Raw genomic sequence first — 26,910 nt, forward strand, 5'->3', positions numbered from 1 at the left:
CTAACCTGCTCATCATAATGTGATAATTTGTTCTATCTGTGTCCGCCCCCCAGTATCTGTGGCTGTGGATCCGGAGAGTCGGGCTGCTCGGCGTGTGGCTGCTGTAAGGCCTGTGCCAGGGAGCTGGACGGTCAGGAGGCCAGGCAGAGAGGCATCTTTGACGCGGTGAAGGAGATGATTCCACTGGACCTGCTGCTAGGTATGCAAAATTCAAATCTGCCATGCCATGCTTTCACTGTTTTGCTCATTCATACACGATTTACATCTCACCTAGATCCCCACTCACACTGTTTACACTTTTTCTAAAGACACAAAGTCTGATTAATCCGATGCATGTTAGAATGTCATGCACAAACCTGTGTGAGGTTATATTCCAACGTCCAGTAGGTTACTGTATGTTGGATTCTCAATAATTGATCCGAATAAATGACTGTCTTGAGCGGGGCTGTGCGAGCAATATATCTTTCTGAGCTATGCCCGCACTCTGCTTATGCCACACACATCCCACTGTCTGTTGCGTTTGCCTGAGTCAGCATTTCACACATGTTTCGTTGCTTTGTTTTATTCTTGTGTTGTGCAGAGTCATTGCTTCTCCATCACCTCTTTCCATCATTCATTGATGTGTGTCTTGTTTTGTTCTGCTCTGCTCCGTTTTCCCTCCTCCTCCTTCTCCTGCATCCTGTCTGGGCTGCCTGTATCTGGGGCCTTTTTTTGTTTTCAGCTGTGCCTGTCCCTGTCCCTCCAGGAGTGAACATCGAGGAGCACATTCAAATCCGTCAGGAAGAAAAACGACAGAGGATCAACCGCCGGCACAGGCTGGAGGAAGGCAGAGGTATAAATCAGTGCGAAACAAAATGGCACCATGTTTAGGGAAGGGAAGGGATTGTGTGTTTTTAGTTTTATACTTTCTATCTTTGAGACTAAAACATAACTACAGGGAGAGTGAGAAGAGAGTGGAAGCGGAGGTTAACAATTAGGGTGAAACTACTAGGGCTGTCTGCGACTAAATCAATGCTTCGTCAACTAACAACATTTTGTCGACAAATTGGTTAATTGATTTAATAAACAGATCTGTAAATATAAAACAACCATGCAAAGGCACCACTTTAACTTGTGTGTTTACCAGAGATGTACGTATCAATGTTGAGCATGACAAAACCATAAAAAGACATTTTAGACAAAAAACACCAAAATGAACTATTAATAAACTAATCGACTCAGAAGGGGTTCAGCCTTAGCATCTACAAAATGTATGTCCACCCTTTTTTAGTTTTGAATACCTTCCAGATGCTTTTTGCTTGGGTGTTGTGTCTTGGTGACTTCCCCCTTGCTTGTGTCCTTATAATTTTTCTGTGTGTGTGTGTGTGTGTATTGTTGTGGTGAGGTATTACCATGTGTTCTTTCGCATTTTGTGAGCATTGTGCATGCATGTGAAAGTTTCTTTCTCCCCCAGGCCCCATTGTTTTTCCCGGTCCCATTTTTATGAACCAGCGTGAGCAGGCCCTAGCCAGAATAAGACCCCTTCAGGCACTAAGGCATAAACGGGACAAGCACAAAGGTACTATGGTTTTCACTAACTCAACGGGTGCAGAGACACCCCTTTGACTCATCTCCCAATCTGGCTGTCCCGCCCACCTCCTCTCTCACTCTCTGACGGCAGGACTCTTGTGTATTCATCAGGTCTCATGGTAGCAAACAATGTAGCCTTTTGGCGAGAAGGACTCTCACAGTGGAACAAATGACTGTGTAGCCTCTAGACTGGGTGAAAGACTAACCTCAAGAGGCTGGCTCTCTTTTAATTAGCTTAATTTTGTATGACCCTAACATAGGAAAGGAATTTCTTATTTTTTGCAGTAGGATGTCGGAGCTGCCCCTATGCTGTTGTTTGACCTAAATAGAAATCAATGTTGTCTAACTGGATTTACAATCACTCCAGTTACAATGGATTTGTCACTTTGGGGTAAACTGCAGCATTACAAGCAGAGGAAACGGTGAGAGTTAGCCAGCATAAACAACAGAACCATTTGACAGAGTAGGAAAAAAGAGGGGTTAGTTTAAAAACTGTTTTTTTTTAGATTTTAATCATCAAATGAAAACGGCTTAGAAATCACTCACTAACTAAAAACTTATGAATATGGCACTTCATTGCTGTAAGCTAAGTGAGTGTCTCAAGTTAATATTCAACCAACACAGGCAAGTTGTATCTGGTGTTTAGTTTTGTCCTCTAAATCTCATCCTCCTGTTTATTTTTATAAAAACTAAATATGGATATGACAAATAATCCTACTCTCCTCTCTAAAGTTACCAAAAGGAGGAAAGAGAACAAAGATCAGGCTTAGAGCTTGAAACATTTCTCTCTCTAAACACACTTACGTTAAGATGCAAAATATCATCTGTGTCAATAATTTCGTGCTTAAATATAAAATAAGCGAGCATCTCTGTGTGTAGATGGGCTTCATCTTCCTGTCAGAGCTGCTGCTGCTGCTTTTGATGTCAATAGATGGCACAGGTTGACAAGTGGATCTGCAGGTCTGAAAATGCTGACAGATCATTATTATTATTGCCAAGGCTTCATTTTCAGATTCTAGCACTGTGCCCTTGTCACTGTAAATTACATTCTGTTAACTTTTACCATTTGAAAACCCTCCTTAAAGAAACTCATTGTTAACGATAAGTGGCTTGTTTTATTATCCCACTGTCATATATGGAGAGTTATGACGCCACAGAGTATTCCATTTCAGAGAAGTATCTTTTTTCAGGATTGTTAAGATGTGGAGGCTGTTTTAATTTGCTGAATAACTTTATTTATTGCAGAACCATTCATTGTGGTTGATGCACAATTGTAAGGATTGGGGTGTTCCCATTGGGCATCCTTCTTCATGGTCTTAGGAGGAATGTGTACTCAAAAATCAACCAACCAACCATACTAGTTTAGATAAGTGGTTCTCAAATAATAAACCCCCTTTTCGAATATGATTTCAGCCTGTGCCAAAACATCAGATATAAAGACGTCTCTGAACATGATTGTGTTTGTTGCAACACTTTACAAACTTGCATTCTGTTTCTTCTCTACTTATCGTAGTGTAATTCCTTCAGGAATTAAGCATGACAGATATTTGAAGAAATATCTCACACACCTCTGCAGCTTCAAAGCACCCCCATTTGGGAAACACTGCTTTAGATGAAGAGCACCTCTGTCCTGTTTGTTTTACTCACATTGACAGCTCTCACCATGAGCTAAACTTTCAACCCCACCTTTTATAAATGTTTGAGAGACGAAGCAGTCAATGTTTAGGTTTTCACTTACTTTGAAGTAGTATCAAAACCTAAGGCTGTTGTCTCATCTGGCTGGCCTCAGATACAAAGGTAAACCACAATGAGTTGATGCATGGTCCAAAAAGGTATTGACTGTCATTGTATTGACTGCAGTGCATGGGCCTCCCTCCCACTCCCCTCCTCCCTCCCACTCCACAGCTGTGACCTTTTACGCAGGGCTCAGGGTAAACCAGATTCCCTCATCCTCATTGACAGATTTTTTGGAAGAAAATCTAACTATTTGCTAAACAAACAATAGAGCCATATGTTTGGAACTGGTTGCCAAAAGCCTTGCTGTTATAGAGGTTCTGTTCCCGCCTTTCTTTTTCGGTATGCTTATCCCTTTCTCCAGCATTTTCTTTTGAATCCTCTTCTCCCTGCAGCTCTGTTTTCCAGGACTCTGCAAAGACCTCCACCTCTAACCTCACTCTCTCCCTGTTCTCTACTTTAATGTGCTGACTTGGTTTGTTTGCCTTCTAGATGGTAGCAGTGAGCGTGGAGAGAAAGATGCCAGCAAAATCACCACCTACCCACCAGGGGCTGTGAGATTCGACTGTGAGCTGCGAGCTGTGCAGGTCAGCTGCGGGTTTCACCATTCAGGTAAATGAATATTACTCAAAGCTGCTTCTGTTGAGGCACCAGGGTAGATTTGACTGCATATTATGTATTTCTAAACCTCTAACAAGAATGTCTGACGTGGCAGTAAAGAAGGTAAGTAGGTAACAGTCATGGTTCTGTTGCTTTTCAGTGGTGCTGATGGAGAATGGAGACGTCTACACATTTGGTTACGGCCAACATGGACAGCTCGGACATGGGGACGTAAACTCCAGGTATTGCTCCTGTCGCCTTGACAAATGAAAAGCTTGCACACTGCAGGATCCCAATGTTCACTTAATAATTGTACCCAAGTGACGTTTCGAGTAAAACGGCTCTTCATTAAAATCAAGTCAAGGAAAAGTAATTAAGGAAAGACATAGGACCTTAATGTTTTTAAGTAATCTGCAGTGTGCAAGCTATTTATTAGTTCTTTGTCTCCTCACTTTCAGCAAAGCACCTTCCCCGTTGCATGTGCAAGAGCACTCCTCGATTTGAATGTGAAAAGCCAACCTTCACCTTTAAATAAAAATAAGTCATGGGAAAATAAAATACAGTATTTTATGTCATTCACACATCAAGTAAGGATAACAAAATGGATAAATGTGTGTTTCTGTAACCTTAATTAACTTTCACATTGGTGATATATTTTCTAATACTTTTATTGTCATTTTATTACAATTCTATTTTTAAGATATGCGTATTTTCTATGCATCAATATTCCAAAGTAGAATCCTTTAGTGTGAAAACCCCCTTGGAAATAAACTTGATTCTGATACTAAATGCTAAGTGTTAAAGACTTGTGTACTCACTCAACCTAACGTTGATGTTTCAACTTGCTAGGGGTTCCCCGACTCTGGTGCAGGCCCTTCCAGGTCCCAGTGTGCAGGTGACAGCAGGCAGCAACCACACAGCCGTTCTTCTCACTGATGGGCAGGTCTTTACATTCGGGAGCTTCTCGGTAAGAAAAACACTTTAACTGTTACAATGTGTACTCGACTGCTTGTTTAGAGAATGACCTTTACTACTTTGCTTGCTACACACACAATATTTTTTGGTTTTGATAAAGTTGACAACAAATAACACTGGACAATGACAAGTTATACTCATTGTCTTTCAGAAAGGACAGCTGGGCCGACCCATTCTGGACATGCCCTACTGGAATGCCAAGCCATCCCCCATGCCCAACATCGGTGCCAAATATGGACGAAAGGCCACCTGGATCGGTGCCAGTGGAGACCAGACGTTCCTGCGGATCGATGAGGCTCTTATCAACTCCCATGTCCTAGCAACTTCAGAGATCTTTGCCAGCAAACACATTATTGGCCTCGTGCCCTCCTCTGTATCTGAGCCGCCTCCATTTAAATGCTTGCTTATCAACAAAATGGATGGAAGCTGCAGGACCTTCAATGACTCTGAGCAAGAGGACCTGCAGGGATTTGGCCTTTGTCTGGACCCTGTGTATGATGTCATATGGAGGTCAGTCAATATCAACTATACACACAAATACAATGCGTTTAGGATAATGTGTATGTGTCACATTGTGTGATATTTCTAATTGTGTACTATTGATAACAAGTTTTAAGATTTAATCGAAACACCCTACAGACTATTCTTTGTTTTTTTGGATGTCCCTTTTTTAAATGTCTTTTTCTAACCCTTTTTACCCTCTCTGTGTTTTTTTAGGTTCCTGCCGGCTGCAAAAGAGATGCTGTGCTACAATGCAGTGATCGCTGATGCCAGGATGCCCTCTGCTACAGATCTACAGGCTCGCTGTAGCATCCTCAGTCCAGAGCTTGCGCTGCCCTCAGGATCACATGCCACTACTACTCGCTCTCACGGAGCCCTACACATCCTTGGTAATCCTCTGCACTAACCATCCAGCAAAGTATCTCTGGTCGCATGAATCTTTTATGACTTTCTTGTGGTATGAATGTGGAGATGGGTGCTTCAACACAATGATAATCGACAATGCGGACATCTTGTTTTTTAAAAGCTGATTTCACTAACCCCAACCTGATATTCCCATAAATCACATATTTTTAATAAAAAGGTTCATTCAATAAATGAGTGATGGGTTTAAGTTGATTTTAACTGTGTAAAAAAGGGTTAATGTATGTAATCTTTCAATACTAAGATGAAGTACTCTGGGTTGTCCACTTAGGTTGCCTGGATACACTGGCAGCCATGCAAGAGCTGAAGATGGGTGTAGCCAGTGCCGAGGAGGAAACCCAGGCGGTGATGAAGGTCTACTCTAAGGAGGACTACAGTGTGGTGAATCGCTTCGAGAGTAAGTGGGATCTTTGAACATGGATTTGTTGGAAATCATGTACGATACAACATACTGAAAGATATATTTAAAATAAATGTTTTTAGCTTGATTTTTTTTCACCTTTTTAAAGTCACATCATCAGTATTCAATTCAGATCGGAGTGAAAGTACTGGATAAACCACTTCCTTTGCAAAGCCTTATCAATCCCATGTGTGATGCTGTAGGTCACGGGGGTGGCTGGGGTTACTCTGCACACTCTGTGGAGGCCATCCGCTTCTGTGCTGATGCGGACATCCTGCTGGGGGGGCTGGGTCTGTTCGGGGGACGAGGGGAGTACACTGCGAAGATCAAGGTGAGCTGCCTCGAGACCTTTTTTGTTTAATTTCAAACAAAAACATTGGACATTTTCATTACAGACTTTTTCTGTCTCGACTGTACTTTAAAGTAGGGATGCATAAATCCGATACTCACTCAAATTACAGTCTTAACACATTACCCCGTCCTTTTTCTTGTGCAGCTTTTTGAGCTTGGACCGGACGGAGGTGACCACGAGACGGACGGTGATCTGCTGGCTGAGACTGATGTGCTGGCTTATGACTGTGCTGCCAGGTAGAGTTAATGGATTCCTTCTGTTCTCAAAAAATCTGTTATGTAATGTAAAATATGTGGAATTAATGTTAATGTGGGGGTTTTTTCTCAAGGGAGAAATACGCTATGATGTTTGATGAGCCGGTGCTGCTGCAGCTGGGCTGGTGGTACGTGGCGTGGGCCCGAGTGTCTGGACCCAGCAGTGACTGTGGCTCCCATGGACAGGCTACCATTACTACTGATGATGGGTAAAACACATTACACAGTCTCCACATGTATCATTTGCTTCTATAATGTCTCAAACTGAAAATTGGTCACTGAACTTCTAATTAAAAATGTTTTTCTCCCTATAGTGTGGTGTTTCAGTTCAAAAGCTCTAAAAAGTCAAACAACGGTACAGATGTGAACGCGGGTCAGATACCACAGCTACTTTACAGGCAAGCCTTTCTTTTTGTCATTTGTGATTAAAGCTTATTTTGTTTATAGGCATTTAAGGAAATGATTATCATTATTTATGTTTGAACATCAGGCTTCCTTCAAATGATGGCAATGCAGCTAAAGGAAAACAGCAGACCAGTGAACCGGTCCATATCCTTAAACGCTCTTTCGCCCGTACCGTCTCAGTGGTAAGTTCTCTTTCTTTCCTCTCTTGAAAAGTGTATAGTCCACTTAAAGTTTCTCCATGCTCAAAGGTTGTTTTTGTATTCTTTCAAGTATGGTGTTGTAAGGTAATTCATTTTTTACGGTGACTGTCTGTCTCTGTCTCTCTGTAGGAATGTTTTGAGTCTCTGCTGAGTGTCCTTCACTGGAGCTGGACCACCCTGGTTTTGGGTGTGGAGGAGCTGCGAGGGCTGAAAGGCTTCCAGTACACAGCCACCCTGCTGGACCTGGAGAGACTGCGCTTTGTTGGCACATGCTGCCTCCGCCTGCTCAGGGTCTACATCTGTGAGATATTTCCCATTGCTGGTAGGAGCACAGAGAACTCTACGGCTCACAATTAGCATTTGGCAATACAATGGCTTGTGAAAACCACAACAATGTGTTTTCCTTTGGAGTTAAGAATGCCTTTCTGAATGAGAAACAATATCCATCCTTAATCATTTGACAATGAAGTGATGCCAATATTTTATGTCTGATCGTTAAATCAGACTAAAATGTGTTTATATTTCTGATAGGATCGATTTAATGTTTTCTTTTTCTGTCGTCTGATTTCCAGCCAGCACCAAAGCTGTGGTGGAGGAGTCGAGCAAGCTGGCAGAGTGCGTGGGAAAGACGCGCAGCCTGCTGAAGAAGATCCTGTCAGAAGGCATGGACAACTGCTTGACCAAGCTGGACAACGACCCCCAGGGATACCTGTCTCAACCTCTGACTCTGCTGGAAGCTGTGTTGCAGGAGTGCCACAACACCTTCACCGCCTGCTTCCACTCTTTCTACCCGACCCCGGCTCTGCAGTGGGCCTGCCTCTGTGACCTGCTCAACTGTCTAGACCAGGTCAATAACGTTACACCATCTCATTGTAGCCTAGAACGAGCTTTAAATTAAGACTGAAACCGGTTTATTATTCCTGTTAGCTGTTGTTTTCCTGATTTATCTGCGGTGTAGTATATCAAATGTTGATGCCCAAACACCTTCCCTAACTCCATGGTAACGTCTTCAAATTGCTTGTGTTGTTCAAGAATGAGTCCTAAATCAAAATATATTACATTTCCAATTATTAAAAAATCAAAGAAAAGCAAGAGCAATGTATTTCCTGATTCTTGAAATCAAAAATGAATACCTAGACAGTTGCTCATACATTTTTTGTGAGTCAACTTAAATATTCATGACTGTTCTGAAATTTAGAAGGCTTTAATCAAATAAACATTGTAGATATATTGAGGTCATATCAAGACAACTCATTAAAAGTTAAAAACCGCAGCTTCACATTAATATTCTCTAAAGTTGTTAAATAAACGTTGTAGAAATTGTTCAAAGAGGTTATGAAATCAGATTATAATTCTTGTCCCCCCCTGTTGTTTTTAGGACATCGCTGAGGCCAACTTCCGAACATCCAGCAGCCGTCTGCTGGCAGCCGTAATGTCCGCTCTGTGCAACACCTCAGTCAAGCTGACCTCCATCCTGCCCATTGCGTATGACGGGGAAGTGCTGCTGCGTTCGCTGGTCAAACAAGTCAGCACAGAGAACGACTCTGCCCTCGCTCACCGCTTCCCTCTGCTGGTCGCACACATGGAGAAACTAAGCCATGTGAGTAGTAGCACATCATATACTGTTCATCAGGTATCCTCTCTTCAAAATTGTGGACATGGGTTTCTTTAGATGGAGAACATATTGGTCTTTGATCATTACCATGTAATATGAGTATCTTCAGTATTTCAGTATTTAGACAATCATATATTTTTCCCTCTCAGACGGAGGAGAACCTGATGGGCATGACCAGTTTCCGGGAGGTGTTGGAGAAGATGCTGGTGATTGTGGTGCTGCCGGTGAGGAAAAGTTTGAGGAAGGAGGTGGAGCTGTTTTCACCGCACCTTGTCTCCAACACCTGTGGTCTGCTGGCCTCCATCGTCTCTGAGCTCACCGCCTCTGCTCTGGGCTCCGAGGTAACTTCACATGACACAACATGCTTTGTATTTTTATGATGATCACTTATTTAGATTGACTTATTATAGAGTTATACAATATTGTTGTGACTAGGCCAACTACAAGACCTGACTACACAGCCTGTCAAAGCTCTTTTATACCTCACATGTCATGAGAGAGCAGGTGCAAGAGACACTCATCCAGGAACAAGAGTGTATTTCTGGCTGTTTTTGTTTTCAGAACAGACTGACCTTTCCTCTGTTTGTAACCTGCAGCATCAACAACATTGTTATCTAAATCTTTCACAGAATTGGCACAGAGCAACTTTTATAAGATACAGAGGAGATCTTGATTGCATTTCATTCCTCACTTTTCCTCATGCTATAACCTCACTTAAAGCGACAGTATATAGTTACCAAACCAGCTTTCCATAATGACGGATTTTTCTTGGAACGAGATGAGGTTTCTACTGTTGCCAAAAAACAGAAACAAAAAAGGGGGAGTTGGATTTCCTTTACTCGTTTAACGGTATGCTGAGTCATAATGTGGGCAGGACAGATGTCTGTCGTCCTCCCTCTTTCTTTATTAAATAATTATCACAGATTAACTGTCTTCTTCAGGCTGGACATCAGCACTGTTATTGCCATGGTAACCGTCACTCATAGGCAGTCCTCGTCTGGCCCAGTCTGTTGTCAAGGAAACAACTCTTCCTCCTCTGAGCACCTGGATAGCGTCCCTCTGCAGTTGTGTCTGGCTCTCTGTTGTCAGCACAGTGTTATAAATAGATTATTACTGAACAGATGTGTTTTATTTCAGGCATTCCTTTCAGTTCATTTTAGATAGTGTATCTTTTAGAGACTACCCGTGTTCTTTCTGCACTTCAGAATTTGCCCATAACAAACCCAAATGGAACAGATTTCCTTGCAATGTTGTTAAAATGTGCATTATATTTGGATGGAAACCTGAATATTGCTGACCTTCACAATAAGAAAACATCCATTAATTTTACAGTGGTATACTTATTGTTATGCAAACTGCTTAGAGTATGGGATGGTCTTCACAGAGAAGATGTAGGACATGCCTTATAGTCAGGTACTAGTTGTTTGCAATTTGTTCAAGCGAGACTTGGGAATTCCTCTTCTAATGTGTGTCTTTTGTGGTATGTAGTTGGTTTTCTGTTTGACTACATATCTTATTGTGTCCTTTCTTTTAAGGTTGATGGACTAAACTCGCTGCACTCCGTGAAGGCTTCCCCGAACCGTTTCACCAAAACGAGCCAGGGCCGGAGTTGGAACACAGGCAATGGTTCTCCGGATGCCATCTGTATGACGGTGGACAAGCCAGGCGTTGTGCTGGTGGGCGTTTGCGTCTACGGAGGAGGGGGCATCCATGAGTATGAATTAGAGGTGCTGGCTGATGATGTAAGTGATATTATATTTTATAATATTTTATTTATCGTAGGGAGTTTCTTGCTCTTTTTACAGCTTTTGTTCGTTCACCCTTTAGGCACAGACGGAGCACCCGGGGGACTCGGCTCATTCTCACAGGTGGACGTCCCTAGAGCTGGTGAAGGGCACGTACAGCACCGATGATTCTCCAAGTGATATTGCTGAGATCCGCCTGGACAAGGCAGTGCCACTCAAGGTAAAGAGTTTCTCAAGAAATAAACAACATTATAGACATTGGGATCATAAAAAGTGGGACCATTGTCCCAGTCGTTTTGTGATACTTGTTTAAATGCATTTAATTTATTCTGTTGCAGGAGGGGGTGAAGTACGCTGTCCGATTGCGCAACTACGGCAGCCGGACAGCTAACGGGGATGGAGGCATGACGACGGTGCAGTGCTCTGATGGTGTGTCCTTCACCTTCAGCACCTGCAGCTTGAGTAGCAACGGCACCAACCAGACCAGAGGGCAGATCCCACAGATCCTCTACTACAGGTAAACATAAAGCGCGCACTTTGAAACATCTGATAGATTTGAGGTTGTTTTCTGACCTGATTTTTTCCCTCCCAACTGAAGGAGTGAGTACGATGGGGATCTTCAGTCTCAGCTGCTGAGCAAAGCCAACGAGGAGGACAAGAACTGTAGCAGAGCTCTTTCTGTGGTCAGTGCCGTGGTCAGAGCTGCGAAGGATCTGCTTCACAGAGCTTTTGCTGTCGATGGTGAGCACGACAGTACATGCGCCTGTATTACAAAAGCACAGCTGTAGAGCCACCTGTTTTACATTTAGATTATATCTGTTCAGCCTCTTACTAGTTTTATCTGTCCTCTGTTATTTCCAGTGGATGACATTCCTGAGCTGCTAAGTTCATCCAGCCTGTTCTCCATGCTGCTGCCTCTTATCCTGGCCTACATCGGCCCTGTGGCTGCGTCTGTACCTAAGGTAAGAGGTCAAATCAGGGAACCAAAAGTAAATCATCTCTTTGATGTGGCACTCAGGTTAAATGCCTCCTCTTCCTCACCCAGGCTGCTGTTGAGGTCTTTGGCCTCGTTCAGGAGCTGCTACCCGCCGTCTCAGCCCTCAACCAGAAGTATGCCCCACCCACCTTCAACCCCAACCAGTCAACAGACAGCACGACTGGCAACCAGCCTGAGCAGGGCCTTTCAGCGTGTACCACCTCCAACCACTATGCAGTTATTGAAAGTGATCACCCTTATAAACAATCTGGCGTCACCCAATACAGGGTGAGGTTTCATTTATTATGCTAAAAGCATAGCAAGGACATCTCAAAAACACACAAATAATTCAAGCGTAATCTAATCTTGCTCTGTCTCACCGTGCCTCAGGTATCATTCCCAGACTGTGTCCGCTGGACCACCATCGAGTTTGATCAACAGTGTGGCACTGCGCAGCCAGAGGACGTCATTCGCCTGCTCATCCCCAGCCGGACCCTCCACCTGTCGAGTCTGGGGGGCAAACCTTTGATCCATGACACCATCAACACTTGGACTGAGCTTAAGAAGTTCTCAGGCTCCACAGGCTGGCCGACAACTGTCCTAGTGCTGCCAGGTACGAGAGCGCGAGAATTGGGTAGTTATTGATAGTTATGAACGTTACGGCTGCGCAGACCTCTGCCTGGAGTCAGCCTCTTAAGCAACAATAGAATGTGGGATGATGGGGTGCTTACCTTTAATAGGGAGACTGAGGATAGAAACGACTCTAAAGTGGTTCTAAATGTTTATTCTTACAACCTAGTTGTAGTTATTCATCTTTTTTATTCACATGTGCTTTCATCTGCTCATTGCTGAGCCACCTGCTACAACTGGCTGGCAGCCATTTGTTAAAGTGATTATGATTATAACTCTGACCACCTGTCTCTGTTTTAATCTTCCATATTTCTGCTCTCTCTACTTTCAGGGAATGAAGTTTTGTTCTCACTGGAAACAGCCTCAGACTACGTTAAAGACGAGAAAGCTTCCTTTTATGGCTTCAAGTGCGTGGCTGTGGGATATGAATTCAATCCTGGTCCTGATGAGGTACTGACTTCCTCCCTTCTGTATGATAGGGTTTTTGCTTTTTAAAATGATTAGATCTCATCACTGGGCTGCATTCTGTGTGTAATCTTCATAATGCATTGGTCTAGGCAGGGAAAGTGTTGAATGTTACAAAACCATCCTGACCTTAACGTTATTGACATTTCAGGGTATCATCCAGCTGGAGAAAGAGTTAGCCTTCCTGGGCAGTGTGTGCGCTGCAGCTCTGATGAAGAAAGACCTGGCCCTCCCTATAGGTAAAGAAACAGACGATGAGGGAATTTACTGGGGCTGTTGTGTTTTTCTAATTCTGGTGATCCATGTTCTAAGTCTGATCTAAATGTTGGAGCACTTGACCCTCTTGTGGCTGAATGAAGTATTACAAAAACACAGCATTTTTCCATCAGGAAACAACTATTTTGATCAGATTTAGAAAAAATGATCACTTTTCTACCTCTCACGTAACTGTAAATATGTTATTGTTTCCTTTTTACTTCAAGGCAATGAATTGGAGGAGGATCTTGAGATTCTTGAGGAAGCGTCTCTTCAGGTGTGTCATCTTTTAAATTCAGAGATCATCTTTTGGTCTTACTGTGATTTTTAAATAATATATATCTTCTGCTCTCCTTGATTCTTATTTCCCTGACCTCACCCAGGTGTGTAAGTCCCACGCAGGGATCCTGGGAAAGGGTCTGGCCTTGTCTCACTCGCCCACCATCTTGGAGGCTCTGGAGGGAAATCTGCCCCTACACCTCCAAACCAATGAGCACTCTTTCCTGGAGGACTTCATCACATGTGTACAGACCTCAAGTGGAGGACGTCTGGCAAGGTAAATGTTTGTAAAGCCTCCAAAGTTCAATGTAGCTACTGAGAGGAGCAATGTATCCACTTTTTCGTAAATATTAATGTTGGCTTTCCCTCTGTTTTTTAAGTCCCTACTTACAGGTTAGTAATCTACAACCCTGTCTCTCTCTATTTGTTTCTTTCATCCAGATGGCTGCAGCCAGACTCTTACGCAGACCCACAGAAGACATCTCTGATCCTGAACAAAGACGACATACGCTGTGGATGGCCGACTACCGTGGTGGTACAGACCAAAGACCAGTATGGAGATGTGGTGCATGTTCCTCACATGAAGGTCAGGATGATTACTTTGGCTTTTCTGATTCCAGGATATATATGTTCTGTATAGTTGTATAGATATCCAAAAATAACCTTGCCTGTAAAAGCAAATCTCTGACTTCTGTTTGCAGGTGGAGGTGAAGGCTGTCCCTGTGTCGCAAAAGAAGTCGATGCAGCCTGACAATGTGAAGAGGCTGCAGCGGCTCCCTGGAAGCTCCTCGCCTTCGTCCTCTGGCCCGGACCTTACCTTCGGAGGTTTGCCGATGCCGAAGCTGGAAGCCACGTACGAGCCCATGATTGTGAAAGAGGCTCGATACATTGCTATTACCATGATGAAGGTCAGCCTCATGTTCACGACTCATTACTCACTTGTATCCTCACTTATTTTCATTTAGAGTGCTTCAGATGCTCCACAAGGGGGAGTTATTGGGCAATTATCAGATTAGTTGCATACCTGCCGACCTGTGGACACGCACATAGTAACAGTCATCGAGGAAGCGATACACCATTAAACATTTTAAAGCAAATAATGAAATCTGGCAGAATAAATCATATAGATCTGTAATTCAAGAGAGGCAACCTGCTGAGATTTAAATGATAGACTTGTTTATAAGTAGAGTCTTGATTTAGGGACTGTCCAAAATGTTTCCTATTCTATGAAAAAGAAGAACTACATTTTGGTACCAGTGTTGTTGTGTTTACCTTCATACTTGTGCTCTTTGTGTTTTGTAGGCATATGAAAACTACTCATTTGAAGAGCTACGCTTTGCTTCCCCCACCCCAAAGAGGTAAGTGTGGTAATGCAGAGACAAAAAGCTTTTTCCAGTAAAAAACAATCGACTTATTGATCATATCCCACACAGACCCAGTGAGAACATGCTGATTCGTGCAAACACTGACGGAACCTACAGCGCTAACTGGACCCCCGGAGCAGTCGGCCTCTATACGATCCATGTCACCATCGATGGCATTGAAATAGGTATGTTAATGAAGTTTTGACTTCTGAAGTATTTCCCACAAAGTGAATAGAGGGTATTCACTGATGACTATCCACAAACCACACTAAGTGACTTAACATATTTTGAATGAACAGAGAATCGCTGTCTTTTTACAATGAGCCTCAAATCTGTCCTTGTAGATGCTGGCTTGGAGGTAGAGGTCAAGGACCCTCCCAAAGGCATGATACCACCTGGAACTCAGATGGTCAAACCAAAGGCTGAACCTCAGCCAAGCAAGGTAAGCTTTATCTTTTGATTAACCAACCGTGTGGACAAACATGCACATGAACACACCTATAGATGAATGCATGTATGCTTGCAATCACCCATCCATTACAAACAAACAGAAGCAGATATTTGTTATCAAAACCTGGCAAAAATAAATCAGGGCTGGACCTACTTTGCATTCATGAGCTGATAAAAAAGAGAACTCATCTTTACTTTGATGAATATGCAAAACAGCTTTTGCTTGCTTATATTGTATACATATATAAATAATAAGGAAACTAGCAAAATTCTAAGCCTTTAAAACTCTGTGTATATACATTCTGAATGTGTGTTCAGTGGCTTTCCATGGACCAGTATGAATGTAAATGGGAGGATTAAAACAAACCTTTTCAAACTGGTGCTGCCGAAAATAGAGCTCCTTGAATACTGCTGTTTGTATGAGTGTACTTGGAAGCAGGCTACGTGGGGGTAACCGCATGCGATCCCCCACCCTCAACTTGTCCTGCTGCCTCTTCTTTCTCCTCCTGCTGCACTTCTTGTCTTTTTTTTCCTTTTTATTCTTTGCTCCTGCCGCTCACAGTCTCCATCTCCCCTCTGCTTCTCTCAGGTCCGCAAATTTGTGTCCAAGGACAGCGCAGGCCTGCGTGTGCGTAGTCACCCCTCCCTGCAGAGTGAACAGATAGGCATAGTGCATGTCAATGGCACCATCACTTTCATTGACGAGGTAATTGACTCTAGACCAGGCAGAATATAAGTCATTTCCTACCTGAAGCACTTTCCACTTTTATTATATTTCCTTGTTGCTTCTTCTTTAAGTCAGTAAGGATAGAATTATAAGTGTTTTAATTTATTTTCTGTCTGGAATGCTAGTTCTAGGGAGTCCTGCTTGGTGGCTTCTGTGTATTATGTGTTGTTACCTCTCTGAATAATGATAACTTCTTTCTCTCAAAGCTTATAAATGTGTTGCTCTTAACTTTAATTTGCTTCATACTTTTGCAAGGCATTCTGATGCTGTACAAAGGCGTGCAACATAAATCCACAGGATGTGATGCATATAACTCCAAAATAAAAGCACTTAATGCAACACATAGTCAGTATATGTTTCAGTCTTGCACAACATCTGCACTCCCACCCTTTGGTAGCAGCACTAGAGACATTTCTTAAAAATTATAAGACCTTACTACCGCCTCTGACGTGTTGTGTGTGTGTGTGTGTGTGTGTGTGTGTGTGTGTGTGTGTGTGTGTGTGTGTGTGTGTGTGTGGGCACTGTTTATCCTGTTTCCATAGTAACAGGACGGCATGGCTCTTCTATGCTCTGTTGCTTGTTTTCCTGTAGATCCACAACGATGATGGTGTGTGGCTCAGGCTCAACGATGAAACCGTAAAGAAGTATGTTCCCAGCATGAACGGGTACACTGAAGCCTGGTGCCTCTCTTTTAACCAGCACCTGGGCCGGAGCCTACTGGTCCCAGCCGACGTAAGTAGAAGAGGGCCTGCTGAGCACTCCGTCCCACTTTTAATAATGACAGAGGCTCCTGTGCTGTTCATTTGGGGGAAAGCTCAGAGATCATCTTTATTGTTTAATTTCAAGGAATCCAGTGTTTTTGGCACCTACTCCCCAAATGTACTTGAAGCATGGTAACTTGAGAACCTCATCAGAGTAACCAATAACTAATAGCTGCTGGGGTGCTCTCCTGCATGAAACATCTATATGAGCAACTCTGAGTATGAGAATTTCACTAACACACTGTACAAAAGAACAGCAGCTGGGAGCGTGCATGCAGCAACTCATAAAGCAGCTCACCATAGAGCAGCCGCTTTGCCTTCAGGACACAGCACCTGTAGTTTATGTTTAGTGCATTGATGCGAACCCCAATGCAGAAATGACAGACGAGGTAAAAGGCATTAAAAGAGCAATTTCATCCTGTGGTGAAGTTGGTTAATCTGCACTGTTCAGTCCTCTTTCCCTCATTGCCCCTCACTCACAATTCATAAACACCCTCAAAGCACAGCATGTGATTAAAAGGGTTTGTCTTACATTTTGCTCCATGCCACAAAAACTGCCATAAAATACAACATAATCAAAACAGAATGTGATAATTTGAGACATGAATATACAGCGGAAATATCTGAAATATGTTCATATCGAGGTGGTTTTCTGTCATGAAGCAATCACTGCTTCACAAAATGTTTTAATGGGAAAATTGTGCCTCTACTGCTCTGCCATCCCAATTGTATTGGGATGCTTTAGGTGCTTAGAGGCTTCCATGTAAGGTCTCTGCCTGAACAGCATGACACACTACATCATCCAAGTGGGGAATTTTTTTGGAAGTTTCTTCTCTTGGATTTGGAAATAACCACCGTGTTTGGAGTGAACTTTCAGTTTCATTTTCTGCCCCTCCAAATGGGTTTGTTGCATTTGATCTGACACTTATTGTTAAGTGTATATGACAGATTTACAGTTCCTTTCGGACCCTTTTTTTGGGAGCTCCACAATTTCACTAACTGGCCCATCAGATTCTGTCCTCTCTTCTCCTTGTTGTCAAATAACCTCTGATACTGAATTGCAGAGGAGCCCAGCCAAAAAATGTTCTCTCTTCCAAAAAAATACACAAGCGCTTTCCCCCATACTGTTTTCTCTCCTCCCTCGAGTCGTCTACTGTTTCTTGACTGTCTCACGATCTGTTGCTCAGAATGTCTTTAACGCTAGCCAAGGAGTCAGGGATATCGGCTTTTTGTCATGGACCCCCTTAACTATTTTCCCGCCACAGGTGAGTTGTATGGAGAAGGCATACATAGCTTGACTGCCCCATAGCTGATCGTGTAACTGTCACTTTAGTCACCCCCTTGTGACTGTGTAGTCTTCCCAAAGTGTTGCAATAAGGCTTAAGAGGTCAAACCATAGTTGCATGGTTGTCTGTTTTGTTTCATTTTGACAACACAGAATTGGCATCAGTGGCTACTACCCTCCCATAGACCAACGTCATTGATCACATTTAGGATTTTTTAAGTAATTACTGCTTTATCTTGTGTGTTGCATGGGGTTTAATATACTAATGTCCAGTCTGTTGCATGAGATCTTGTTTGAAAGGCTTGCCATCGATAGTCCTGTATCCTTGTGTTTCATAGCATGTCTCCCTTTAGGCTCAATGAAGTACTTATTGTCTACTGGTAATTTAACTGCGTCCTTACAATGTTGAAGCTTTTAAAATGTATGTAGTGTACATGCATTTTCAATATCTGGGGGAATAATTGTATTTTTGGAATATCATTAACTACTCTTGTGGATGGAAGTCCATATCGTTTTTCAGCCACCTATATCATGATGGGATATCTCCTAATTGTAAAACAAGAGATCTCGTTTTAACAGGACTTAGCCTCTTAAAGGAGTTTAAAGGAAACTGTTAAAATGTTGGGAAATGATAAGATTGATACCATTGTCACGTCCGTACTGAAACTACAAAGATGCAGCTCGTTAGCTTAGCATGATTTGAAACGGGAGAACAGTTAGCCTTGCCTGAAACAAAATCCACCAGCACTTATAAAGTTCACTTATTAGCACGATATTATATATTGTTCGGTTAATCTAAGAAAAAGTATCAGGTTGTGGTTTGGACTATCTATTTTCCGCAAATATAGATTCCAGATACTACTCATGGTCATAAAATATGTCTCATGACCCTCCTGTAAGACTGCAACGTTTTACCCTGAGTTCCTGTAAGGATCAAATTAACAATAGACGGCTGTTTCCTGTGTTTGTGCTGAATCAAGATAACCAGCTGCTGACTGTAGTTTCATATTCATTTGACAATTATGAGAGTGCTATCAATCTTCTCGACTGACTTTCAGGACTTTGAAAGCAATGTTAAAGGTTATTGCTTAGAGGCCGTGAAGTTACACATCCACTCAAACAGCTTGATCTGAGAAATGAAATAGGGGATATACTTAAGAGTTAATATATACAGGGTTGGTTTATACTCTACTTCTACCCGTGGCTCTTCACTATAATATCTTAGGACTTAGCAAACCTCATCCTGTTCTTGTTCCTTGGCCCTAATCCATTCTCTCACCTCTTGCAGGAGGTCAGGGGCCAATCGGAGGAGAACCTAAAGGAGGTGAGCAGCTGCCCTTCCCACGAGGCCCCCTCTCTGGTGCAGAACAGAGCAGGGCAGGGCGGCGGCCCGGGGCTTTATAAGGTAGTGAAGACCGGCCCCTCTGGTCACAACATCAGAAGCTGCCCAAACCTTAGGGGTATCCCCATTGGAATGTTAGTTCTTGGCAACAAGGTCAAGGCCATAGGCGAGGTACGCACTCACCCCAAATAATGAAATGTGTTTTTTTTTTTGTGGCTAGAGTTGAATAAATCAGTCTGTTTGGATAACATAATGTAATATAGCTAATGTTGGTAGGTTTTGGCCTTCACTCTCAGAAATCAAAGTTTCCTCTTTGTCCTAAACTGAAATGATTGTCAATGTAAAGAATGTAATCTCTCTCTCTAAGGGAAATACATCAGGTGCTTCTGGGTGTGGGTGTGTGTTGTGTATCTTTCCTCTCGTTGAGGGCTTATCAACCCCTGCGGCTGCAGCATTGCGTGCTTCCTGACGTACTAATATCAGTTTGTCTATAAATCCGTTGCAGTTTCAGGGTGTCATACTCCGCTGCACCGAGACTTCTCAGTGGAAGTCTGATCACAAAATGCTGGATCCTTTTCTGTGCCTTGTCTTTCTTGCACTTCTAACAATCCTTTCAATAACTCTGGTACCTTTTAAATTGCCTTTTGCGTGGTGATGAGTCGGGGCCTCCTCTCTCTAATGGATATGACCTGTCATTGGCTGCTGTGGTGTGTCATGCTGTTCAATAGTTTCCTCTCTGAGCCTGTACTGGAATGCCCTGTCTGAGATCTGAGAGGTGCAGACCGCACTTACTAATACTTCCGTCTGTCTGTTTTTTTCTTTCAAAATGATAATATTTCAGGGAATTGAGAAAAAACAACCTCATGCATTTACCTTTCAATAAGCTACCCCTTTCTTAGAGTAAGTTTCTATTTTATTTTAGCTACATCAGTTTCGTCCCGCAGTGTCTGCTGATGCAAAAAAAATCAAATTGATGTGATCTACTGGTGTGGATTTCTGTATACGTGTCAATCAGAGGAATTTGATGTTTGCATGTTAATGATCTACTGTCGTGTCATGAGTGTGCAAATGTACTGTGTGTGTGACATGGTGATCAGTGTGTGTGTGTGAGTATGGATAAAGAGTGTTGTTTGTGTATCAGGTGGTCAACTCAGAGGGGACCTGGGTACAGCTGGATAAGAACAGTGTAGTGGAGTTCTGTGAGAGTGATGAAGGAGAGGCCTGGTCACTGGCCAGAGACCGCGGTGGGAATCAGTACCTTCGCCACGAGGACGGTAAGCCGCACTCAATGGAGGAAAATGGTCGAACATCAAAATATGATAAATAATAAGATAACATAATTTAATCTGATTCTTTAGAACAAGCACTGCTTGAGCAAGGGGCCCAGACCCCGCCTCCCAGCCCTTTCTCTGTGCAGGCCTTCAACAGGGCCGCAGCTTCAAACGGAGCGCAGGGCTTTGACTACGGCATCTCCAACAACAAAGGTGAGGTCGACTTGGTGTAGAGTAGTTTTATTTTTTAGATACACATTTCTTTTAACATATCCTTAATCTGCATCTCACTTTGCTTTCAATATCCACTTTGCTTTATGCTGCACATTTATGTTGGGATATTTTCAGTCCTCAGGCTGTAGTCAAGGACTTGGTGATGTTTTGTCATTAAACCTCACCTCTGACTTCACTCTGCACCCTTCCTTATTCCCTGCTTTCCTTTGAGACACTCTCGATCTGACTTCTCCCCATGCTTTGATCTAAGACTTTCCTTATAAGTTGTTTCATGCATTAACCCATTTGAGTTGTAGAATTGTAGGTCTTTTCACCATCTTTGGTTATGCAGTTATATCACAATAGCAAATCCTATCAAAACTCACGTCACAAAATATGACAGCACATTTAATGGTATGTGATCCTGTACGGGTCATTTCCTTTAAAATATTGTTGCCACCAATCCCTGATCTATCATCTCTTTATTTCTGCATGCTTTTTATTGTGATTCCTGCTGCTATTTTATGCCTTAAATATCTGCGATGTGGGGCATATGCCTGTGTCTTTTTGCATGGGCCAGTCGGTGTGCTTCTGTTCATTTCGACCTCTCTGGGCTCTGTTTAGTTAGACACTTTGTGGGTGTGATCTTTACCCTTTCTTTATTGCGTTAATTGAGTCACTCAGAAAATATTTGATTATTTACACAAGCCTTGTTTTCTTAAATAAGGTTGAATACTGAACTCATACCCTTAATTAACTCATACGATCCGCTCCTCCATCAAAACTTGTCTGGCCCGATCTATGTGTCTTTCTAACTGAATATAATGCTGATGCTTTGTCAATTGTCTTTCAAATGGCTTACCTCTTCCTCTCTGCTGGAAAATGGAGGCTGACATGTTGCTAATCAGAGAAGCATAACACAAAGTTATGTTACTTACATGCTATTAATTCTTCTGTGCACATTTTCCTGTTGCTTTAATATAACTAGATGTATCATTTCAGTGTCACTCTGGCTATGTGTCAATCTGTGTGGCTACATGGAGGGATAGATGGATTCACAGTTTACCTTTCTTCTTTTTAACACCAACTTTCCCGAGGTTGTTTGAACAATGTCTCACATGCTTCTTGGTTGCATTCACACTTGGCTTATTTAATGCAAGACGACCAATCTGAATGCATTAATGGGATACAATATAAAAGAAGTAAATGGAACAAACACAACTCTATCCCATTTTAGCGACAACTTTTTCGAGTGTAAACTTTGTACTCGCTACAGAATAAGGCCATAAAGCTCTGTGTCTTTTCATTATGACACCTCAGAAGTGTTTGCGGGCACATGCATCCTGCACAAGAGCACCCTGTCAACAGCCTGCTACCAGATGCAATGTCAAGGTGATCGCCCCCACTCACCCATCTAAAAGAAGGTTTGAATCATTCATCTCCCGTGTGATGAATCCATCACGCTTTGAGGCAGCAACATGGATAGATCACCTTCAGACTGGTCGGCTTAATGACCTCTGGCAAAGCTCTTTGAGCAATTCAACCATATTGACAGGTCCCTCAGGCTTCAAAATTCAGCCATGGAGGTTAATTTCCCCATCCCTGCTTCACCCAAGCAGCCTCCCATTTCCAGCTCCCACAATTGATGGAACGACCCAACTACTCAGTAGTGTCGAGAGTTTTTGAATGGTGACTGATTCAGTGTCAGCTCAATATCAGTATATGGAGGAATCTCAAATTCCTCTCATGTTCTTGGAACTTATGAAGAGGACACACTTTTTTCGGTGACTTGAAATGAATGCACGAGTAGCGACCCCTCTCTGCTCCTCCCTTTTTTATATATAATTTCCCCAAATAAAGTTGCAAAATGGGAGGAGCCACTCGTTGAACGGTTTAAGCTGCATTAATCTGACAAAACACCATTTGGTATCTTCTACAATACATAGTGATAGACTTTATTTTGCCCAAGACAAACAGCTATTCAAATCTTTCATAAATCAGTATCAGTGTCATTGTGACCCTCTAAAGTTTCCAAAGTCTCCCGTCTTTTGTAATTTAAAAACGTATATCTTGCAAATGTCATTCCAAATGTTTATTGGGAGCTGTAGTTCATTTCTCTCCCTATTTTTTTTTTTATCGACCTTATACCTTTCAGGTTTAAGTCATAAAGTAGTACCTGCTGATTCTTGCCCCAGACTTCTCGGACCATGGCAGCTCCTCCCATTTCGCACATATGTTGCGTCCTGAGAGATGACTGAATAAAAAGTAAACTCTGAATGACCCTGCCCCTCTTTGGAAGCCTCAAACCCTAGTATAAGCTGTAGTTTTTCCCCATCCTCTGTCTCCATGTTTGCAGGTGACCGGTTGAGTGCCATACTGAATTCCATTCAGTCTGGGCCCTTCCTCTCAGAAGCTCCCTCTTCCTCCGTATTTGAGCAAGCCGCCCAACCTCCCTCCTCCTCCTCCCTTGTCCACAGCCCATTTGTGTTTGGACAATCCCCCTCCCAACTGTCTCAGCCACAACCACAGCTTCTGAGTAAGTCTGTCCTGCTTTCTGACAGCGCTTGCTTGCACAGGTGTTGATCCTTTCCCTCTTAGCTTTTGATTTCCTGATTTTGTTCGGTATTCATTCTATTTTATGTGTTTTCTGGGGAGGGCAGCAGCGATGTGCGATGCATAACAGTGCAGTTATGTTGTAGTCTGCAGAAATATCCCCAACAAGCCAACAAGTCTGTTATTTAATGTTTAAATCTTGCTTATAAAAAACATGTGTTACTGCCTTTCCATAATACACAGTGAGAGGTTTTATCACGTGTTTTTGGAGACAAGATTTCAAACTTAAATACTTGACTGAATGTCTTGTTAAAAGGGATATTTTTGCCTTGTGCTGAAGTGATAGGCTGACTTGCTTTTTGTTCTGCTTGCTCTCTTGTTAAACCAACTTTTTATTATTTTCCTCGCCATCTTCCTCACTGCTTCAGATCTGCATTTTCCATCCTTGATTAACAACTTCTTTCATTCTGTCTCAACCAGCCCAGGGATTCACTGCAAATGTATCAGTAGTCTTCAGAACAGTCATTAAATCATCTTTCAAATAATACAAACTAAAAGCTTTCACTTTCACTGGGTAGATCAAATAGAAAAAAAACACAATTTAATATGAAGATTAGCCAAGAAAGGGATCTCAATTATCTGTTTATAACCTGTTTTCTTTCTGTGTAGCTCTTTGTCCTTATGTATTGCTACTTACTTACTACTTACCATTTCTTACGGAGCTCCGGAGGTATCTTGAAATTAATAATATGCAGTCCCAATTTAGCATACAGGTCATTTATCATCCTGATCTTGTCACTTTTGTCGTACTTGTACCTTTCTCAGTCACTATGGATCAGCTAGATGATTAAATACAAGGCATATAAAGGTTTCCATTGTCGTCTTCAAACTTGAATCTGATGAAATACATGTGAAAATAAATTAACGGCACAAGGATTGGACAATGTGCAGATTAGTTTTACCCCCCTGACACCTCCAGGGCTCTGTAACTAGTCTTCTCTCTGTATAAGTGTTTCTCTCGTCATGTTTCGCTACCTATCTGTCGATCTTCCCATCACTTTAAAATGTTTTCCTCTTGCCTCTTTAACCTTCTCAACTTGACAGCATTGCCTCTATGTGCTTTCTTTCTCTCTGTGGTGGCCCCCTTGCGTGTCATGCCCTCTTTGTTTACCTGCTCCACTGTTTTCCGCTGTAGATGATTCATCGTGCCGCCTTGCTTCTCGCGAGCGTGTGCACAAAAGCAATGTGTCGGTGGCTGGGCATGGTACTGCTCTCTCATCTCTCGCTCTAAGGCAAAAGGGTGGGTAATCACAGCATGCATGCCTCCCTCAGACTGGACAGAGGGGTGGGTAGAAACACCATGAGGAAACACACAGGGTGTCTATGCTGACAAAACATCTTTAACGTTAGGTGGTGGAAAACTTCTTGTGTCTTTAAAAACGGTGACCCTCAACAGGACATGGCCGAACAAAAACATATGAGTTTGCATTTAGAGTGTAGTTTTAAAATAGGTGGACTTTAAATACTATTGACTAGATATTAAAAGGCTAAGACTAGATCCAATATGAGTAGAAGAGGTCCAAGGACTGGGCTGGATCCATCTTTCATCAGCTCTTCCATGGTCCAATACTTATCTTCATCCATATCAGAGTTTGTCTGGAACATTAATAGAGAGAAAAAGCTGTGGGAGAAACACACAGCAAGTAAAATCATGTGCTTTACAAGGAATAACATCATTCACCCTTCCGGACTTACATTGTCTGTCTTTCTGCCCTCATTGCATTTTAACTTATACTTTAACATTACATATTTTTCCACTCAGATTTACAACGTTCTTAGAATTATTTGGGGACACAGATTTAGTCCTCCTATTTGTCGTGACTGTGTTTGCATTATTAACGTTTAGGTGAGCGAGGGAACCTGATGCCCGCTGCACGGCCAATGTCCCCGGCCTCCAAACACCGGCAGGAGAATCGCTCACCCAAACAGGAGGGTCGGGGAAGCCGCTCATCCGAACAGAGCAGGAGCAAGACAGGGGAGGCGCTCTCTGCCAGCGAAGCCCTAATCCTGCGGTCAGATACGGCCAAACTGAGGTCAGACTCTCACAGCCGCTCCCACTCGCCCAATCACAACACTCTACAGGCCCTGAAGGCAGATGGTAGGACCCCGGGACTTCGAGCTGAGTCGCCAAACCCTGGCTCTCGCTCCTCCTCTCCTAAACAGAAGGGTGTATCCCCTTCAGGCAGGTCTAGTCCCTCTAGCACCTCCTCCCAGCACTCCTCTTCAGCCAACCATGACAAAAACCTCTCACCTTCCTCCAAAGCCCGCCTAGACCCTCCCAGAGAGAGGTCCAAATCAGATTCCTACACTCTGGACCCAGACACTCTTAGAAAGAAGAAAGTTCCACTTACAGAGCCTCTTAGAGGCAGGTCTACCTCTCCCAAACCTAAACTATCTCCTAAAGATCCAAACCAAGGGGTGATTAGTAACACAGAGAACCGTGTTCCTTCTCCACATGTGACCCAGGAGAACCTCCACAGTGAAGTGGTGGAGGTGTGCAGCTCTAGTGCTCTCCTCTCAGAGGATGGCAATGATGAGAACACAGAGGCTCAAAATTCTGAGGATGGATCATCTAAGGTGCACTTTAGCATTGGCAAAGCCCCGGTCAAAGAGGAAGTAGAGAGCAGGGCTTCACCCAAAGTCAGTCGCAAAACCTCCAGTCGCCACACGCGCCCGAAGAAGGACAAATCAGGTCCTCTGTTTAAAGGAGAGACTACATCAAGGGCCACAGAGCCGGCCAAACAGGCCATGTCGCCCTCTGTGGCTGAATGTTCACGAGCAGTCTTTGCAGCATTCCTGTGGCATGAAGGTATTGTCCACGATGCCATGGCCTGCTCGTCCTTCCTCAAGTTCAACCCAGACTTAACCAAAGAGCACGCCCCCATCCGCAACTCCCTGGGAGGACAGGGTGCTGAGGAGAAGGAGAGCAAGTTAAAGAACCGCCACTCCTTAGAGATTTCTTCTGCACTTAACATGTTTAATATTGCCCCACATGGCCCGGACATCTCCAAAATGGGGAGCATCAACAAAAATAAGGTGCTTTCCATGCTGAAAGAACCTCCGCTGCCAGAGAAGTGTGAGGAAGGGAAGGGAGAATCCGCCTCTTATGAGATGACTTCTCATCCCGCTATGAGGGTAAAGTCAATCCTACCGTTAACGTTACAACATCTGGTGTCATTCTGGGAAGACATTTCTTTGGCCACCATCAATGCAGCGACACAGAACATGATCTTCCCAAGCCCGGGGTCTAGTGCCATCCTTAAAAGGAAGGAACACGAGAAAGACGGTAAGAAGGCAAAGAAGGAGAAGAAGAAGAGGGAGAAGGCAGAGGTGCGTCCAAGAGGAAATCTGTTTGGAGAGATGGCACAGCTGGCTATGGGAGGACCGGAGAAAGACACCATCTGTGAGCTGTGCGGGGAGTCTCACCCTTACCCTGTCACATACCATATGAGACAGGCGCACCCAGGTTAGAAAAAGTATTTTTTAGTAAAGGTATTAATCATTTT

The 26,910-nt window shown here is 43.1% G+C and overlaps 1 protein-coding gene across 12 annotated transcripts in view; it reads left to right on the forward strand.

Moving 5' to 3' along the window:
- The window catches only part of mycbp2 (MYC binding protein 2), a 57,640-nt gene that overhangs the window by 20,745 nt on the left and 9,985 nt on the right, over positions 1–26,910 (forward strand). Inside the window, exons 16-56 of one of the 12 annotated variants that reach the window (XM_063887305.1) lie at positions 54–199; positions 722–832; positions 1,454–1,558; positions 3,796–3,915; positions 4,064–4,145; positions 4,753–4,870; positions 5,030–5,388; positions 5,596–5,768; positions 6,074–6,199; positions 6,406–6,533; positions 6,699–6,790; positions 6,883–7,017; positions 7,123–7,206; positions 7,299–7,395; positions 7,543–7,735; positions 7,986–8,260; positions 8,792–9,013; positions 9,178–9,369; positions 10,564–10,770; positions 10,856–10,993; positions 11,112–11,290; positions 11,372–11,514; positions 11,635–11,735; positions 11,819–12,037; positions 12,140–12,362; positions 12,711–12,829; positions 12,996–13,083; positions 13,327–13,376; positions 13,483–13,655; positions 13,820–13,964; positions 14,080–14,286; positions 14,681–14,736; positions 14,812–14,927; positions 15,087–15,184; positions 15,782–15,898; positions 16,511–16,651; positions 19,254–19,478; positions 20,449–20,581; positions 20,666–20,791; positions 23,148–23,327; positions 25,251–26,870. In XM_063887305.1, the coding sequence (XP_063743375.1) occupies positions 54–199; positions 722–832; positions 1,454–1,558; positions 3,796–3,915; positions 4,064–4,145; positions 4,753–4,870; positions 5,030–5,388; positions 5,596–5,768; positions 6,074–6,199; positions 6,406–6,533; positions 6,699–6,790; positions 6,883–7,017; positions 7,123–7,206; positions 7,299–7,395; positions 7,543–7,735; positions 7,986–8,260; positions 8,792–9,013; positions 9,178–9,369; positions 10,564–10,770; positions 10,856–10,993; positions 11,112–11,290; positions 11,372–11,514; positions 11,635–11,735; positions 11,819–12,037; positions 12,140–12,362; positions 12,711–12,829; positions 12,996–13,083; positions 13,327–13,376; positions 13,483–13,655; positions 13,820–13,964; positions 14,080–14,286; positions 14,681–14,736; positions 14,812–14,927; positions 15,087–15,184; positions 15,782–15,898; positions 16,511–16,651; positions 19,254–19,478; positions 20,449–20,581; positions 20,666–20,791; positions 23,148–23,327; positions 25,251–26,870 (7,562 nt within the window). The remainder of the gene's footprint in view (positions 1–53; positions 200–721; positions 833–1,453; positions 1,559–3,795; positions 3,916–4,063; positions 4,146–4,752; positions 4,871–5,029; positions 5,389–5,595; positions 5,769–6,073; positions 6,200–6,405; positions 6,534–6,698; positions 6,791–6,882; positions 7,018–7,122; positions 7,207–7,298; positions 7,396–7,542; positions 7,736–7,985; positions 8,261–8,791; positions 9,014–9,177; positions 9,370–10,563; positions 10,771–10,855; positions 10,994–11,111; positions 11,291–11,371; positions 11,515–11,634; positions 11,736–11,818; positions 12,038–12,139; positions 12,363–12,710; positions 12,830–12,995; positions 13,084–13,326; positions 13,377–13,482; positions 13,656–13,819; positions 13,965–14,079; positions 14,287–14,680; positions 14,737–14,811; positions 14,928–15,086; positions 15,185–15,781; positions 15,899–16,510; positions 16,652–19,253; positions 19,479–20,448; positions 20,582–20,665; positions 20,792–23,147; positions 23,328–25,250; positions 26,871–26,910) is intronic. The other 11 variants (XM_063887308.1, XM_063887312.1, XM_063887306.1 and 8 more) reach the window with 11 other exon arrangements.

This window comes from Eleginops maclovinus, chromosome 7 (assembly GCF_036324505.1).
Source record: "Eleginops maclovinus isolate JMC-PN-2008 ecotype Puerto Natales chromosome 7, JC_Emac_rtc_rv5, whole genome shotgun sequence".
NCBI classification, from domain to species: domain Eukaryota; kingdom Metazoa; phylum Chordata; class Actinopteri; order Perciformes; family Eleginopidae; genus Eleginops; species Eleginops maclovinus.